The sequence below is a fragment of the Alosa pseudoharengus genome, unplaced genomic scaffold, assembly GCF_046254945.1.
Source record: "Alosa pseudoharengus isolate Yale_2024_CS ecotype anadromous, Long Island Sound unplaced genomic scaffold, YU_APseudo_1.1 YU_APseudo_1.1_scf_22, whole genome shotgun sequence".
Classification (NCBI taxonomy): Eukaryota; Metazoa; Chordata; class Actinopteri; order Clupeiformes; family Clupeidae; genus Alosa; species Alosa pseudoharengus.
The window spans coordinates 32,399,183-32,417,545 of NW_027468680.1; the positions used below are offsets into that span (position 1 = coordinate 32,399,183).

General features: G+C 45.5%; 1 protein-coding gene across 1 annotated transcript in view; it reads left to right on the forward strand.

Annotated features, from left to right (window-relative positions):
• Positions 1-18,363, forward strand: part of LOC143139155 (ryanodine receptor 3) — a 205,393-nt gene that overhangs the window by 133,217 nt on the left and 53,813 nt on the right. Inside the window, exons 40-51 of the mRNA XM_076299756.1 lie at positions 2,847-3,120; positions 5,174-5,288; positions 8,108-8,240; positions 9,551-9,654; positions 9,912-10,047; positions 10,363-10,549; positions 10,979-11,087; positions 11,368-11,488; positions 12,974-13,143; positions 15,361-15,581; positions 16,459-16,549; positions 18,004-18,144. Coding sequence (XP_076155871.1) covers positions 2,847-3,120; positions 5,174-5,288; positions 8,108-8,240; positions 9,551-9,654; positions 9,912-10,047; positions 10,363-10,549; positions 10,979-11,087; positions 11,368-11,488; positions 12,974-13,143; positions 15,361-15,581; positions 16,459-16,549; positions 18,004-18,144 — 1,802 coding nt within the window. The remainder of the gene's footprint in view (positions 1-2,846; positions 3,121-5,173; positions 5,289-8,107; positions 8,241-9,550; positions 9,655-9,911; positions 10,048-10,362; positions 10,550-10,978; positions 11,088-11,367; positions 11,489-12,973; positions 13,144-15,360; positions 15,582-16,458; positions 16,550-18,003; positions 18,145-18,363) is intronic.

Sequence of the window (18,363 nt, forward strand, 5' to 3'; positions counted from 1 at the left end):
TTAGAGAGCTGTGGAGAGAAGGTCTGCTAATGTGCCTACACCTCAGTCTTTGGTTGGGTGTGGACTTTGCAAGTGCTATAGACTAGAGCACACTCACACACTCACACTCACACTCACACTCATAGACTTTCACCCACTATTTTCTTCCTCTGTCTGAGCATAACGTTCAGCTTTGACATTCAGCAGGCAGTTTCACGAGGCAATAATCTGTGGCTGTTTCATCACAATATCTCTGTTGTCAGTCCTGGCAGCTCAACATGAGTGCTTGTGAAAGTGTGTGTGTCTGTGTTTGTACAGCGCAAAGCAAATGAGACACCGTGCTTTCCATGTTGTATCAGGCAATCACTTTTGTTGACTCATGTTCTGGAACACTTTGGCCCACCAACATCCCTGATTGCTCCTGTCGGTTATTGTTCCCAAGGCTCCCGTCTGTGCTGAGCACATGGGAAATTGTTCCCCTCTCTACTATGACTTGCATGTTAATGTGCTGTGTATGCGTGTTTCTATCTGTCGTGTGTGTGTGTGTGTGTGTGTGTGTGTGTGTGTGTGTGTGTGTGTGTGTGTGTGGTGTGGTGTGTGTGTGTGTGTTTGTGAGTGTTTATATCTGTTTTCTGGGTTTTATTGTGTGTGTGTGTGTGTGTGTGTATGTGTGTGTGTGTGTGTGTGTGTGTGTGTGTGTGTGTGTTTGTGTATATGTGTGTGTGTGTATGTGTGTGTGTGTGTGTGTGTGTGTGTGTGTGTGTGTGTGTGTGCGCGCGCGTGTGTGTGTGTTCTCTAAATGAAACTGCCACAGATGTTGTTGTATGCATGCATGCTGTCCTGAGCCGTATTACTGAAACTGCAGAGACGAGATCCCTCAATGGCCACTGCTTCGGTCACTTGTGTGATAATACTGGAATCCTTCATTCGAATGTGATCCACCCTCCTATGGGGCTTACAGACATTAGAATATGCATGTGACACACACGCGCACACACACACACACACACACACACACACACACACACACACACACACACACACACACACACACACACACCACAGTGGGTGGTGTATTGATTGGGATTTAATGACTCCTCTCATTATGACTGTGTGCAGAAATGACTCAGTTGGCCATTGGCTGTACAACGTTGTTTCTAGTAATACTCATGGTTTTCCCTGAAACCCATTATTTCACAATACCTTCACTATTCTGCTCTACGGGTAGACAGCATTGTCAATCCACGGACAGGCAAGACAATTGGATTATGGGAAATGACTGATGTACACATACAGTGATGCATAACTCACAACTGATTACTGTGATTGGGAAGACCAGAAGTGTTGTAGTGTCAAGAAGCACACCCCTTCTTTTGCTTCAAAGCCACCAATCGGAAGCTTTGAGAGTGTGTTCTCTGTCTGTGGACAGGTTCATTTGCATTACTGAGCTTGCCGCTTAGTTGTTCCTTTGAGTTCCACTCTTTTCAGAGGCCTTTTGTGGGTGACAGTGGTTCAAAGTGGGATCAACAGCGCGCCTCAAGTGCTGTCTTTTGACTGTAGACCTAATAAAATAGAAAAGAACTGTGTCTGTACTGCCGACAAATCATCTTACCATTCCTGTATACACACATACATACACGTTGTACACTCACACACACACACACACACACACACACACACACACACACACACACACACACACAGACAGACAGACACTCGCACATATACACAATGCACACACATGCACACACTCAATTGTTTGAAGAGCAGAGCAAAGTCTCAGGGGGCCAGTGACCTTCTAAAGGTCGCTCTCTGTAAAAGCCCACGTAAGGTCAAAGACTTGATCCCCCTACTTATACGAGTGCTATCATTCTCCGGTAATAGCCTCATCTCAGCTGCATTTTATAGGCAGTTTTATTGCCAGTGTAGACTACCTGCTACAGCTGTAATCGCCCATGCCCCAGTGCAATGATTGTTATGGTTATTACCGATGTGTTTTCTAATGCATTTGGAGTCACTCTGACACTGTCAAAACAGAGCTTTGTGTCAAAGCTTTCATATGACAAATGTTGATTTTTTTATATTGCCTTGTGCTTTTGCTATTCTCTAAATAGTTGAGCAACTTTGTTGTCTTATACTATTTTATAACCTTCCATGTATTATAACACTCACATAATGCATCAGGATCAATTAAGATTGGTGTTAATGCTTACTGTAGCTCAGAGTTATATTTAATCTGCTAAAATGTACAGATAATTTAGGGCACTGCATTACTCTTAATAATAATATTTATTGTATTTATTGTACCCATACAAGGAAAAAAGATCAATATTAGCTACCCCCTCGCTCTCATCCAAGCCTGATCCATTTATAGCTGTGGAAAACACAAGAATACACACCCTCATTTCTTTCATCGCACTTAACGTGTTGTGCTTCTCCAGAGAGGGCATGGGAGTTAGAATAGAGGATTTATAATGGGGGCAGAATCTTTTTACTTTCACATGCAGGCCCAGCAAAGACTGTGTTTTCTGTGGGATGGAGTGCACATGTTTAAACTACTATCTAAATGATGGAAAGATCACACACCCAATGAGTTGGCACAATTCAACTTCTTTAAAAAAGTCACCACAATCTCTTTAGATAAAGAAGCATATTTTAAAATGTTAAGATATATATGGGATTTATAATACAGCTTTTACAGTCATGGAAAAGCACATGTACTGACAAGTAACAGTGTGATTTTTTTACACTGTTCTTTTCCCGTTAGTATGTGGGCCACTCACGTTTCGGCACAAAAGCCTTCCTCGGGATATATGTATGTACTCGTGTGGTATCCCTAACCTCCTCTCCATTCTCCCCCTGCGCAGCAAACCTGAAGGAGCTGATCTCTCAGACGATGGTGTGCTGGGCCCAGGAGAGCCACATCCAGGACCCCGAGCTGGTGCGGGTGATGTTCAGCCTGCTGCGGCGGCAGTACGACAGCATCGGGGAGCTCCTGCGCGCCATGCGGAAGAGCTACACCATCAGCGCCTCGTCCGTGCTGGACACCATCCACCTGCTGGCCTCGCTCGGACAGATCCGCTCGCTGCTCAGCGTGCGCATGGGGAAAGAGGAGGAGCAGCTCATGATCGACGGCCTGGGGTGAGAGAGAGGACACACACACACACACACACACACACACACACACACACACACACACACACACACACACACACATAAGTAATAAGCAAACACATAAAATATCCTAGATACTGCCGAGATACCTATATGCATCACAGAAGACTGAAGCATTTCTACATTAAATATGCTGTAACGTATACAGTATAGCCATAGGATTCACTGCACAAAGTTTTCAGGAAATACTTGTATTAGCCTACACGCGAGAAACACGAAGACGTGCATTTGTAATGACGCGGAAGCAATGTAGGCCATAGTTTTGCACAAATTGAAGCAGAAATAGGCCTACACCAGATGTGAGATTATGATCGATCGTCTATTGACAGTGATAGTCACGTTGCGTCTGTGAATGGAGGTGCGTCTTTGCGAATATACGACGGTATCCACTAAGCATACCATGCTTATTTCGTCCCTCTGCCCAACGTAGTTTGGAGGTTGCAGTGGTATTCGTGATGAGAGTGTCCGTAATGGACGTGGTACAGACAGCAGGGCTAGTAGAAATATGGCTCTGAACTACAAAGTCACCTGCGATAGGAACTGATTTGACCAGGATACTTTATTGTAGGCCTTGTGGTTATGTTATAGGCTAGTAATAGTTTACTATTGGTATACATCTTACTGTATGTGTTTTCCTGTTAATTTGTTATGTGGGTAATATGACAAAAAAGAAAGTAAACCTGCTTAAATATGTTCATCCAGTATTTACTGAAAGGTGCATAATTTGAGGTGTTTGCCATCCAGTGGCAAATTATATGGGTAGATTTACCCCCTTCATAAACTTTTGTTTATAGTCAAATATTTTTACACTTACAGTAGGACTTTATCTCTGACCACTTTTAAGCCATGGCCTTTTGAAATTGATATAAAAATCCAATGGTGTTGCTTTCTTAAACCTGACGCCTAGTTTGCCAGGTTTAAAAAAGTTGGTGTGATTTGTATTAATTTGTATTATATTTATTTTATCATTATTTTATTTATAAGCTAAGGTTGCTAGCACAAGTGTCTAAAAATAGATAAAAAGACTTGCACTTTCTGTTTGTAGTTTTGTGAAAATACAGTATTTGAAAAAAACATTGCATTTTACGAAATAGCCATTGTTTTTTTGTATTATTCTTTAACACTGACGTGGCCATCCAATCAGATGACATTGGCAGAAGTGGCCCCCAGCTCATTTGAGTTTGAGACCCCTGCACTAGAGGCACTGAAAGGGGTTTTATTCTACACATGTATGCACATATGCAAAGGCATGGACATGGAAGTACTGTGGATACATTGGGCCGGCACACTTGCTTGGAAGTACTGTGTTTATACATGGAGCAGGCACACTCACACCCACACACTCAAGAGTGCATGTCGTCCCACACCAAATGCCTGTAGCACATATATTTAATTTCTGCGTCTAATTGGCAGGCATGTGAAGGAGACCTGCTGGTAAGGGAATGAAAGTGGCACAGAATGTAATCATTGAAATAATTAGTGTAGTGGATTGCAGCAAAAGCCTCAACATCCAACTGTGATTCATTGGACCCGCTGTCTCCACTTTCACACACACACACACACACAGACACACACGCTCACAAGGCACTGCTGTTCAATGTGTCCCATGGCCATTCTATATAACACTGTCCCGTTCTCATGCAAAAAAAGTAACAGCAGGCCAATAGTCTGAGCTTTTTCCCCAAACCTAAAAACAATATTGGTTAGTTGTCTAACAAAGATTATGTCATTTACTTGTGTTGTCAATATGTTTGTCTAACAACCTCCCTACCGTAGATCTCCTCTGGCCCTCTAGCCCTTTCCCTCAATCTGTCCCTCATCTACATCATCACCTAGAATGTCTGCTCTTGGATAGCATCTTATTATCAACTATGCTATCAATAGAATGTTGATCATTTTATTAGTGACTTTCTAGCCTCAAGGTATCACAAGTTGGTGAGTCAGTGAAGCAGAATGATTTTACGTTCCATGTCTGTAGTAGTTAAAGAGGATGAAACTCTCTGTGTCCTTCTCTGTCCAGGGATATCATGAACAACAAGGTGTTCTACCAGCATCCCAACCTGATGCGAGTGCTTGGAATGCACGAGACGGTCATGGAGGTCATGGTCAACGTGCTGGGGGGAGGCAAATCCCAGGTAACTCACAGCTCAGCTCTGCACTTCTCTCCTCTTCTCACCTCTCCTTTCCTCTCCTCTTCTCACCTCTCCTTTCCTCTCCTCTCATTTTCTCTCCTCTCTTCTCTTCTCTTCTCTTCTCTTCTCTTCTCTTTTCTTCTCTTCTCTTCTCTTCTCTTCTCTTCTCTTCTCTTCTCCTCTCCAAACACAAAGTATAATAAAACAGGACAATGACCTGGAACTTTGAAAACATTCAGGGAAAAAGAGAGGATGACCAGAAACATGACAAGTTATGTGTACACACATTCACACACTGCACACTCAACCTCAAACATGTGCCTACTAGAGATCAAATACAAGCATCAAGTCAGACATTGTGGATTGAAGCTATTGCAAGCTGCAGCATATTGTGCTAAAATGTGATATTTTATCTAAGAATAGTAAACATGAACACATCTTTTTGGGCTGTTCAAACTTCAGACAACATAGGAAAAAAGTGCATCTTTCTCAGCCTCACCAGCCAATGTACTGTATGTTTATGTGCAGTGCCCACAGATCCACTACTCTTTTGGAAGTCATAACCCCTTTGCCGTGAGTTCTTAAGTGAGCACCAGGGCCAGTCTGATGGCCGTGACCGTGCTCGAGTGCTGGACGTGCCAGGCAGGCTGGAGGTTAGATTAGAGCTCTCACCTCACTGCAGTGCAGAGGCTCTGTGTGTATCAGGCTGTGGTCAGTCTTGCAGTCTTGTGTTCACATGCAGAGAGCAGAGCTGGACCCAGTGGACATGACACCTCAGTGTCTAAAGCTACTGTTACTGTGAGGGTTCATGTGGAGAGATCAGGCCAACACACAATTAAGACTGAACTGTGGTTTCATATATAAGGTTGCTGTCAGTGAGTTGCTGTCAGAGTGTGTTGACATGCGGAGACCAGCCCAGCGCCCAGAAGAGATTAAAGCTTTGTGTAAAAGGTTAGCATTTTAGCATGTGAGAGGAGAGGAGAGACCAGGCCCAGGCTTTGAGGCTCAGTGTATAAGCCTACTGTGTGTTAATGTAGCACAGGCCATGGTGGGGCCTAGGAAGGACATGAGTGGGAGTGGGTCCTAATTGGCTACTCTTACTCTGTGTTCATGTACTGAGATCAAGCCAAGTAAGGGCTCAATTTAGACTGCTCCTCTGGCTCGGTGCAGTTCTCTGTCAATTAAACCCTTGATATGACCTTTAGGATATAGCCTGTGTGCAAGGTTTGCCTTGTTGTGTCAAGGTGATGCCTGGTGTCTTCCTTCTGAGAACCGAGGTTATATTGGTAAGCAGATTGATTTAACCTCTGTGGGTAAGGCTGCCATTACTGTGTGTGCTCATGTGAAGTGAGATCTGAAGTAGAGATATCAGCAGACACTCTGAGATTCAGTGTGTAAGGCTAAGGAGTGTGAGTGTGTTAATGTACCACAGGCCAAGCTGGGGGCTCATTGAAGACACATGTGTGTGAGGATGGCTCCTAATTGGCTACGCTTAGTCAGACCAAGCGAGGGGCCAGTGGGGTTCTCTGCCAGTCCAGTCCTATAGGTGATGTCTGGTGCTCTCCCTCAGAGAACTGAGGTGATGGTCGTTAGCAGGTAACCATTGCACCTCTGTGTGCACCTGACGTCTGTCTGCAGTGTGTGTTCATGTATAGAGATTAGAAGAACGGAGATAAGGAAGCTGCTCCTGTGAGATTCAGTGGCTCTAGTAAGGCTACTGACTATGTGATGGTGATGTGCCACAGGAAGAGTGTGGGGCCCAGTGAGGACGCATGTGTGGGGCTGGATCCTAATGGGACTGCAGGGGTCATAATTGGACTGGTTGGGCCATAATTGGACTGGCTGGGCCATGGCAACTGTGAGCAGCAGTGGCATTAAGGCACACTATAGTGAGAGTGTTGTGCTGGCATGCCACCGGTGAGGCCACATGATCTAAATAAGCAGACGGACGTGCCGGTGGCTGGAATCTCTCTCTGTCCCTCTGTCTGTCCTCCACATGGGCTCTTTCTCTTACATACACACACAATATCACTCACACACACAATATCTCTCGCAAACACACACACACACACACACACAGACACACACACACACACACACACACATACACACACACACACACACACACACACACACACACACACACACACACACACACACACACACACACACACACACACACAGGCACATCTGCTGTGTGTGAGGTTATGCAGCCATAAGGGCAGGTGGGAGCTGGGGAATAGGTCCTCTGCTATCTTTATTAGATAACCCCCAGCAGCCTCCCCAGGGCCCAATCACAGCCTCCACCAAGGCCAGCTCAGCAGAAGACGGACAGAGAGAGGGAGTGTGTGTGGTACGGAATGTCTTGTCAGGTCTTTTTAGGGATCAGTTATGGTGGGGCCTGTGATTTATGGTTACCCCCTTAACAGAGAGCACACATTAATTAGAGAAAACAGAGGCTGGTCATAACCCTGTGCTCTGTCTTCTCTCCTGTGTTTAGGAGCAAGCCCGGGAAGCCACCCAGAGCCTTTCTAACTGACTTACGACCACCAACAATCGTTAACATAAAAATCTATCCAGGCCCTGGATTGATGCCCGATTTATGTGTTGTCATTAGAATTCATTGATTTGACCTTAAAATTGAATTGAGGAGATTGTTCTATGCAACAGTTTTTAAAAAGCAGTAATTTATTGGTTGGTACTGTGGAGTTAAGTCTGTAATGTCATGTCATATGTATGTGTTGAGGGTGATGGTGGTGAGGATACATTTTCTCTTTTCTTCTTTATTTACTTGTTTTGTTTGTCCCTCTTTTTCTGCATAGGAGATTGCATTTCCCAAGATGGTGGCCAGCTGTTGTCGTTTTCTCTGCTACTTCTGTCGCATCAGCCGGCAGAACCAGAAGGCCATGTTTGACCACCTCAGCTACCTGCTGGAGAACAGCAGTGTTGGCCTGGGTAGGTAGCATCTCCTGTCAGCTTGCCTGTGCTTGTACGGTGTGTGTGTGTGTGTCTGTATATGAATGTGTGTATACTGTATCTGTGTCAGGGTTTCCGTTAGCCGATATTTACCTAACCCTAGGTAAAATCTATCACACAGAGTTATAGAGCTGTCCCCAGTGAAGTACCTGACCAGACGCAGGGAAGGCAGCTCTCGTAGTGTAGTCAGGAAAGCCGTTACTGACAAGGTGGGCTAGTCCAGAATCTTCAGCCAGTTGACATTGATGTTGCAGCCGGACTGTCTCAGACTCAAAAAAAGTGATAATATAGTGGTTGTGACTTTCCTCTGAGATTATAGATAAGGGCAAATATTTACTAATACCCACATATAGGTACTGTAAGCCTACTTTTTCGATCCAGAAAAGGAAATATTTGCCCCATAAGATAGTCTTACATTTGATGCTAAGCCGTACTATAGCTACATACAGGTTGCATGTTCCATTATAGCCTATATTTTTGTTGGTAATGTTGAGGTTTTGCTCATTTGCTACTGTTTGATTTTCTTACATGTTAATGATAATTTAAAAGTCAAACTGATATAAGGACCTCATTCTTTTGTAAACAGATTATGTGTAGGTCTACATTTGGTGTATTTGCATTTCTAACATAGCCTACGCTATTATTGAAACATGACTGGTAAATTTCACATTTTTCATCCTTGCGCCTGTGTGTTCATGGGCCTGTGTATTTAGATGGCTGTGTATGGCTGTGTGTGTGTGTGTTTGTGTGTGTGTGTGTGTGTGTGTGTGTGTGTTTTTGTGTGCGTGCATGCGTGCGTGCACGCACGTGTGTGAGCAGTGACTCACTAGGAGCTGCTGCTGTGAGCTCCTGCTGTGTGCAGCTGGACTCTTAGAGGTCAAGGGCACTGAGGTCATCCTGGATGGGCATCACTAATGCACTCACCCCTCTCGTCCTGTCCTCCACGCCTTCCTCTCCTCTGCTAACACATTTAAAGATCACTTCCTAATTGCCTTAAAGGTCTTTGGGATGCATGTGCCGGAGCATCACTCAGAAAGCAGAAAGCCTGTTATTTTCCCGGATTTTTTTTCTGTCTGGACACAGTTTGGAGAATGGAAGTGGAAACACTGCCCCCTGGTGTCCAGAAAAAAATAATATTGAAGTGAGAAATGTGGTGACTGAAGTACAGTAGACTATGATGTTTTGGTGAGAATTGAATTTAATGTACAAGTGTGCGTGTGTGTGTGTGTGTGTGTGTGTGTGTGTGTGTGTGTGTGTGTGTGTGTGTGTGTGTGTGTGTGTGTTCCCAGCTTCTCCCTCTATGAGGGGATCCACTCCCTTGGATGTCGCTGCCTCCTCAGTGATGGACAACAATGGTTTGGCCCTAGCCCTGGAGGAGCCTGATCTAGATAAGGTGTGTGTGTGTGTGTGTCTACAGTATGCATACACATTTACATGTTTTAATGTATGTGTGTTCAGATATTGGCATAACTAAAGATATGTTGCAGATTCCAATAGCTCAGGGTTTTAGATGTACCGTATGTGTACCAAACTGACACATTTGCAAATGTACAAAATATTCACTCCTGTATACTCTAGCATGAGTCCTGCATCAGTCTCAGGAATTCAGGAATCCCTGCCCATGTCCCCGTGTCTTTCTGCATGTCTCAGGTGGTGACGTACCTGGCCGGCTGTGGTCTGCAGAGCTGCCCCATCCTGCTGGCCAAGGGTTACCCCGACATTGGCTGGAACCCTATCGAGGGGGAACGCTACCTCTCTTTCCTCCGATTCGCTGTGTTTGTAAATGGTACATGCCGATAAACAGAACAGCTCTACACACACTGATAAGCACATGTGCGCGGAGTCAATGGAATGACCTTAAGATAACAGTGTTGTTGTGTCTTTTTAAATTGAACACTGTAAGTAAGAGGATTTGAAGGACAGGTCCATGCAAAAGTATGCTAAACATTCTTTATCTTGCTGTGACAACCTATTATAAGGACAAATTGATACTATACTGATACAGGTCTCTTTTTATGTGTGTGTGTGTGTGTGTGTGTGTGTGTGTGTGTGTGTGTGTGTGTGTGTGTGTGTGTGTGTGTCTGCCTGCCTGTCTCCCCAGGAGAGAGCGTGGAGGAGAACTCCAGCGTGGTTGTGAAGCTGCTGATCCGCCGGCCGGAGTGTTTTGGCCCAGCACTGCGAGGAGAGGGGGGGAATGGGCTGCTGGCGGCGATGAAGGAGGCCATAAAGATCTCAGAGAACCCGGCACTGGACCTGCCCAGTGCTGCCCAGGGCATCAGCTCTGACGCGTATGACAGCTTCCGTCCCTAGCCACTCTTTATCTCTCTCTAGCCCTCCTTTTCTCTCTCTCTCTACTCTTATCTCTTCCATGCAGTTTCTCCATCTCTCTCTCACTGTGCATGTGTCTCACTCTCTCACTTGCTGTCTCCCTCTGTCTCGTTCTCTAACCTCCCTGACTTTTCTGTCTTTCTCTTCACCCAGGTTGTGCTCCCTCCTTCTCTCCTTTTTTTCTGTCTTTATTTTTCAGCATCCGTCATTTCAAGAGTTCCCATATCCCATCTCACCTCATCGCAGCGTTTCTTTGTACTTCTCTCTCTAACCTTGTCTCACTCTCTTCCTCTCTCTAACCTTGTCTCACTCTCTTCCTCTCTCTCTCACTCCACTCTCATGTCATCTCTCATCTCTCCTCTGACTGATGGCTCATGTGTGTGTTTCAGGTCCACTGAGGATGATGAGGAGGAAGAGGTGGTGCACATGGGCAATGCCATCATGTCCTTCTACTCGGCCCTCATTGACCTGCTGGGGCGCTGTGCACCAGAGATGCACGTGAGTCTCACCAGCACTCTCTCTCTCTCACTCTCTCTTTCTCTCTCTCTCTCTTTCTCTATCTCTCTCTCACTCTCTCTCTGAAAATTAGTCCTATAACTGATGATGTCAGATTTTCCATCTAATCTCATTTCTGATTGGTGTTTGCAATCAACACCTTCACAGTCGACTTGTCAATTTTAATGGAAGTCTAAACTGATTAATTAAGCTTGGATAAATATCTTTGTCATTAATTCAATTAGCTGATCAATAATTGTGTTTATAAATGTCTCTACTGCAGCTCATCAACAAGGGCAAAGGTGAAGCCCTGAGGATCCGTGCCATCCTTCGATCGCTGGTGCCCACCGAAGACCTGGTTGGCATCATCAGCATACCCCTCAAGATGCCTGTCATTAACAAAGGTTGGTTGGAAGCCAACTTGATTCTGTTATCATCCATTTTCACACACAGAGCCTTTGAAATCAAGTTGATGTCAAACTTGCTTGCTTAGTTACATAGAGCAGATCTGTTCAGAGCTAAAATAGAAGTTCAAACTGATTCCCTTAATCTCTGTGTCCAGTAGCAGTGGTCACACTGGCACTAGTGGCTTGGGGAGGTGTGGTGCTGGGTGCTTGTGCTTGTGCTTGAGTGCTCTCTGGAGTGCAGCCTGTTGGTGCAGTGCTGTGAGCTATAGGCTGTCGGGTGCCTCTCTGCTGCAGTGCTCACCCTCACACTTACTGCAACGCTCCATCTGTGCTAAGCTGCTTTCCTCCACCCATCACATGCTGCTTGTTACCTGGGCAAAGATATTAGAGTAGGGGGAGATGGCATTCTTAGCTGTTTTCCCATAGACAGAGGTAATGGCTAACTAGCTTTTCTCCCAAAGATTGGAATCTGCCTAATCAGAAGATCTCTAACCTGTGTCCTATCTGTTACTCACCCACACAGCCTGTCCTCTGTACCTTAGGTACTCACTTTGGTGAGACAAGGTCCCTGTAAACTCAGTTTTTTTTGCATTTAGTGTATTCCAGTTAAGTTAAATATTCAGTGCACAAAAGAGCAGAGAAATGACAGACAAGAATAATGTGACCTTTTAGCCCTCTGGGGTCTGAGGCCTGAGGTAGTTTGGCATTGTCTTGACATTTCACCTCTTTAAAATCCATTGATCCCAGAGTGCTTCATGCGTTTATATTCAGCACAAACTCATCACTAGTAGAGACTGGCCTCAATATGCTATTAGTGTGAGGAGCAAGGACAGGCTATCAGCTGTAGCGGTGGAGATCCTGTGGGCTATGTGCTGGGTGGGTGTTAGACTAGTCAGTCACATGGCCTACAGGCACCAGCACTGAGCCAGGACTTTTATTTTGGGAAATTTCACACATATAAATGTAAATGGGAGAGGGGGAAGTGAAATATTCTACAATTTAGGATGGAATGACCTTTTATTTTGAAATTGTAAGTGGACTGAAGAGCCATATAGCTTGAAGGACAAGTATTTACATAGGCCTAAACTCCTTTATGCCAAGCTGCACTTGTCTGTATTGAATGTATTGTATGCACATACTCTCCATGTTGAAGATTAAAGTAGAAAGCCTCATCAACAGTCTAACACTGGAGCAGAGTCAGGCCACATGCTAGGACAGTGAAGGAAGAGGGGCAGAAAAGGAAAGGCAAGGACAGAGAAATGGATGAAGAGAGGAAGAGAGAGAGAATGATAGACAGAGAGGAGGTGAGGGTGCTGTAAAAGGGGGACCTTAAACTCTGCCCTTCCTGCTTCTGTCTTTTACTCTTCTTGTATTCTATCTATCTATCTATCTATCTATCTATCTATCTATCTATCTATCTATCTGTCTATCTATCTATATTTTTCTATCTATCCATCCCTTTCTCTTCCTGACCTGTCTCAGATGGTACTGTGACAGAGCCAGACATGTCAGCCAGTTTCTGTCCGGACCACAAGGCACCTATGGTTTTGTTCCTGGACCGTGTGTACGGCATCGAAGACCAGGCCTTCCTGCTCCACCTGCTGGAGGTGGGCTTCCTGCCGGACCTACGTGCCTCTGCAACACTCGACACGGTGAGTCTAGCGTACACACACACACACACACACACACACACACACACACACACACACACACACACACACACACACGCACGCACACACACACACACACACACATAATAGAGACAGACTACACCACCACCACCCCTGACATGCACACACAGAAAAACAGTGAGTTGCACATATACATATGAATAACACACTGACACGCATACATAAAGCACACACAATACACATCATCAAAGATACCTGTACATGTCAGCCACATGTTACCAAGCGTGCACACTGCCACTACCTGATAAAGGATGGCTCTCCTCTGTGCCCTCATCTGCATTCCCTGTGAGTAGCTTCTCTCCTCCTTTCTGGAATATATTCCCTTTTTCTTCTTGCCACATTACTTTGTGTCAAAGCACTTTGGCTGTCCCAGCGTAATTACTGAACAAATGCCACCAGCCTGTCCCCTTTTAACCTGTGCAGCACCTCTGTGTAGTATAGCTGAGCTAGCACCACCACACAACAGCTCCAGAAGCACCGAACGCTGGCTGATCATTCCCCTGCCCTGTGCTTCGCCAGGAGGGAAGAATAATTACTCTGCAATGATGTGTGAGATGCCAACTCACAGACTAAAACTAGAAAATTGTGCTCCACAATATAAACAAAATCAAAAGGCAACTACACACCAGAGAAACAGGTGAAAGAAAGTGGTGAAAAGGCAGTAATCAGGATGCTCCCCATTCTACCCTCAGTGTCTCAGTATGTGTTGGAGGGCTGGGTTTTTACACTGCGAGCGTTGCCTAGTGTTTCACTTCAGTGAGGAGAGACACCGCTCAGGTGAACTACAGAGTGGCTTTGAAATCAGACTGATTTCGGCTTCTATTGACTTAAACAGTGACTCATTCATACCAGTAGTCTCCCCGAGAACACCTTTATCTAGTCGGCCTGGTCGTTGTTGTCATGGAGTTATGTTCAGAAAGGGTTACCTGGGTGATCCCCTTGACAATCGAGAGCCCGAGTGTTTCCTGCCTTCCCCCCGCCAAGCTTTTTTCTTTCTTTCTGTTCATTTATTTATTTATTTTTGGGCTTGGGCGACTGCATGCAGCATTAGTGTTCAGTGTTAATGTGCGGAGGGCTAAGAATAGGCCTTATAATCCCACAGCTGCCACCATGTTCCCGGGCAGACACGTCGTGGCGCTCAGCTCCGCTCCGCTCCATACCGCGCTGTGCTGCGCTGTGCGCCGCTTTGATCCGCCAGTAGGGGAGTGACGGGGATCATGCACTGAGGCTCTAATCCAGCAGTTAGCGCACAGGAAGTTGGAATAGGAGACAGGGCACAAAGGCAATCTCTGAGCCGTCACAGGTTTAGGAGATGATGGTCTCTGACAGGAAAGAAGTACCTCACCTGTGTGTGTGTGTGTGTGTGTGTGTGTGTGTGTGTGTGTGTGTGTGTGTGTGTGTACTGTATATGCGTGTGTGTGCATTTGAGTGAGATGAGTATGAAGAGATATGACTATGAATGCAAGAGTGTGTGTCTGTGTGTGTGTGTGTGTGTGTGTGTGTTTGTGTCTGCATGCATGCCTGTGTGATTGGGTCTTGGGTGTTTATGAACGTACACAAATGCTGACGTGAATGCCCTGGCATTAGTGTCAGTATTCTCTCTTTGATGTGCCAGCGATGTGGCGGAAGCCCTTGACCCTGCAGCTCAGTTTTGGCCCCACAGCTTTCTAAAGATAAACAGGACTTAGTGCTGTCTCACTGTCATCGCTGCATCTCAAAGCATTAACCCAACAATTCCACCCCATCTTAAAGCACCCATTGCCAAATTAGCAGGGGAACTTTGCCCTTTTCACCGAAGCCTTCCCTAAGAAACACCGGACCCCCTGCTCAACACACATGAGTGATGTCTCACGCAGGCATTTCACACACTCAGAGACCTGAAACATGCATCCACCCTCTCACTGTATATGTCAGGGAGAGTATTTTGGGTACTATGGATGCCTTGTTTTTGTGATGTGGGCCTGTGTAGATATTTGAGAGGAAAGTTCTGCTGAATATGAGTCAACAAACAAACAGACTGAATCAGTTTCTATGGTGACAGCATGCATAATCTATGTGCCTCTGTCTAACTGTGTTTTGATCTGTGTGTGTGTGTGTGTGTGTGTGTGTGTGTGTGTGTGTGTGTGTGTGTGTGTGTGTGTGTGTGTGTGTGTGTGTGTGTGTATGTGTGTAATATAGGACACCCTGCGCACCACTGAGACAGCCCTGGCCATGAACCGGTACATCGGCTCGGCCATGCTGCCCCTGCTGACCCGCTGTGCGCCCCACTTCGCGGGCACTGAGCACCACGCGGCCCTCATCGACTCCACCCTTCACACCATCTACCGGCTGTCCAAGGGACGCTCCCTCACCAAGGCCCAGAGGGACGCCATCGAGGAGTGCCTGCTGGCCATCTGCAAGTGAGTGGGACACACAGACATGCGCACACACACATACACACACACACACACACACACACACACACATTCACATTCCCTCACACACACATTCCCTCACACACACATTCCCCCTCTAGGCGACCACACACATAGTTTACTGCCAATCTGCAAATGAGATTTTGCATTGTGGTGGTTGTGCAGGGTGCAGACACTGACAGGGAGGCTTCACGTAACTGAAGCGTTTAGTTTGTGCAGCGCCTGCAGCAACAATTAGCCCCCACTATAATCAATGGAAATGGCTACACCAGATGTGATAGCAGCATGTACTGGATGTTCCAAAAAATGAGACCAGTTTTCTAAAACTATTTTTACGCTACACAAGAAGAGCATTTCTGTTGCAGACCCGGTGTAGCTTGTTTGTTAGAATCACAGGCAAGTGATTGCTAGGTTAAGTAGCACTCTTTTTGCTGACAAAAACATAAATATAAGACCGTATTCTGGATACCCGTGTGCTGTAAGTTTTTCTATTTCTGTGTTTATTAAGCCATTTTATCCATAGCTGTATGGAAGTGATGAACAAACAAATAAAGTTGATGTAAGAGGTCTGACAGATAACGAGAGGCTTTAAAACCGCTCATGAAATGTGGAAGAGTTTGTAGATCATTCTAGAGCCCTTGATTGATGCCTTCTACTTTCTAAAAGAAAAACATTGTAAACCTGATATGGCTGTTCTGCCTTGACTGTGAGTCATCAATATGTGTATGTATGGATGTATGTATATTTGTGTGTGTGTGTGGGGGGAGTATGTTTGTGTGTTTGTTTTTGTGTGTGTGTGTGTGTGTGTGTGTGTGTGTGTGTGTGTGTGTGTGTGTGTGTGTGTGTGTGTGTGTGTCTGCAGATACCTGAGGCCCTCTATGCTGCAGCAGCTGTTGAGGCGTCTGGTGTTTGACGTGCCACTGCTGACGGAGTACTGCAAGATGCCTCTCAAGGTAAGGCTGTGCTCACATTCATAGGGACATATGTGCACGTGCACACACACACACACACACACACACACACACACCTTCAAAACCAATGTATTTTTAACACTGGAGCTGCTGTCAGTTTCAAAAAACTGAAAGCTCACTGCCTCTTTAAAAAGTGTTGGTCATTAATTGACATTGTTCCCTAGCCACTGTTTTATATTTAGTCTTGGACAACTAACTCGCTCAAGTCTTAACTTCAAAACATATGGTTCCTGCAGAGCCCCCATCTTCCTCCCTTCCTGGCTGATCCACTCCCATTCCCTCCACCTTTAGTAAGCTGGCTAGATGTTTTTTGTCTTCAACTCAGTATCAATCTTTCAGTCTCTCTCCACTTACTCTCTCCCACTGAACCACCCACCCATAATGCTTTGGACCTATAATGTCAAATGCTAACCCATCCACTTGATCCTAGGACCACTCCTCCATGCCAACCCATCTGATCACCATGGACCCTCCCCTCACCTCTGCTCTCTGTTGTCATTGATTACTGTCTGTACTGGGGGGTGGAGGTCAGGTGCATTGCCTCCTGTGGAACAGTTTGCATGTTGTTTGTCAGACGGAGGCCATTTGTCCTCGTTTGTCCCCAACCCTTTCTGCCTCTATGCCTCTCTAATGACCCTGTGTTGGAGGCGGCCCCTGGCAGCCCCTGCCGTTTTAGACGGGAGCAGTCAGGCTTGGGTGAAGGCGTGGTGGAACTTAATTAACTCGGCGTGTCACACACCGTGACCTGGGTGCTGCTGCTGTGTGTTGAGGCATTCAGAAGGAGGGGAGGAGGGAAAATGATTACTGTGTGTGTGTGTAGAAAGTAATGACGAGTGACTCAGGGGGAATGAGACATAAATACAACCTACAGGGCTATTGCGGCCGGACGGACTGACCTCCTGTGTTGTGCTGCGTTGTGCTCACCTACATTGGTTTGATTTGTGTGTGTGTGTGTGTGTGTGTGTGTGTGTGTGTGTGTGTGTGTGTGTGTACTTGCTTCATACAACCACCTAGGTATATCCCTTTGGCATCAGGGCCCTCCAGGTGACTTTTTCAATTAAGAGGTTTCTAATCCAGTTCAGTGTGGCGATACTTTTCCAGACATGTGTGATCCTTCAGCAGTTCTTCATTTGTTTCTTTTTCTCCCACCATCTGATCCTCCTCCAGAATGCCAAGAATGCATTGTTGCTTTACTGTTACCTTAACCATGGAACATTATTTAAGATACTTCTAGAGCCTTCTGTCCCACCTCATAGTCCTTTATAGTGCTCACAGATCCTTCTGAACTTTCGATCCTACTGTCTTTTCTATCTCAGTGCCTCTGATTCTCTCCAAAAAGTGTTCCTACTTGGTAGTGTTTGTGTGTTGATGTCCCTTAGAGTTAGACTGTACCTGCCTATGGTGCGCACAATTACATTTTGATCTCTTCCCATTAGTTGCTGACCAATCACTACGAGCAGAACTGGAAGTACTACTGCCTGCCGTCCGGGTCAGGAAACTATGGCATGGCCTCCGAAGAGGAGCTCCTGCTCACCAAAAAGATCTTCTGGGGCATCTTCGACTCACTGTCGCAGAAGGTGGGCCAACCAGATTCAGTCATTAGACATGGTTATTATTGGTTTTAGCCCTACTAGGACTTCTTGTAATTCCATTTAAAATGGTTCATGGCTTTATGGTGTAAAAATGAAAATACTATTAGTTTGATGTGTCCCTAAAGACAGACACTCTCAGCTTCCTTTAGTATTGTATAATAGTATCTGTTTAATTGAAGCCCTGAAATTATAATCTAACAAATT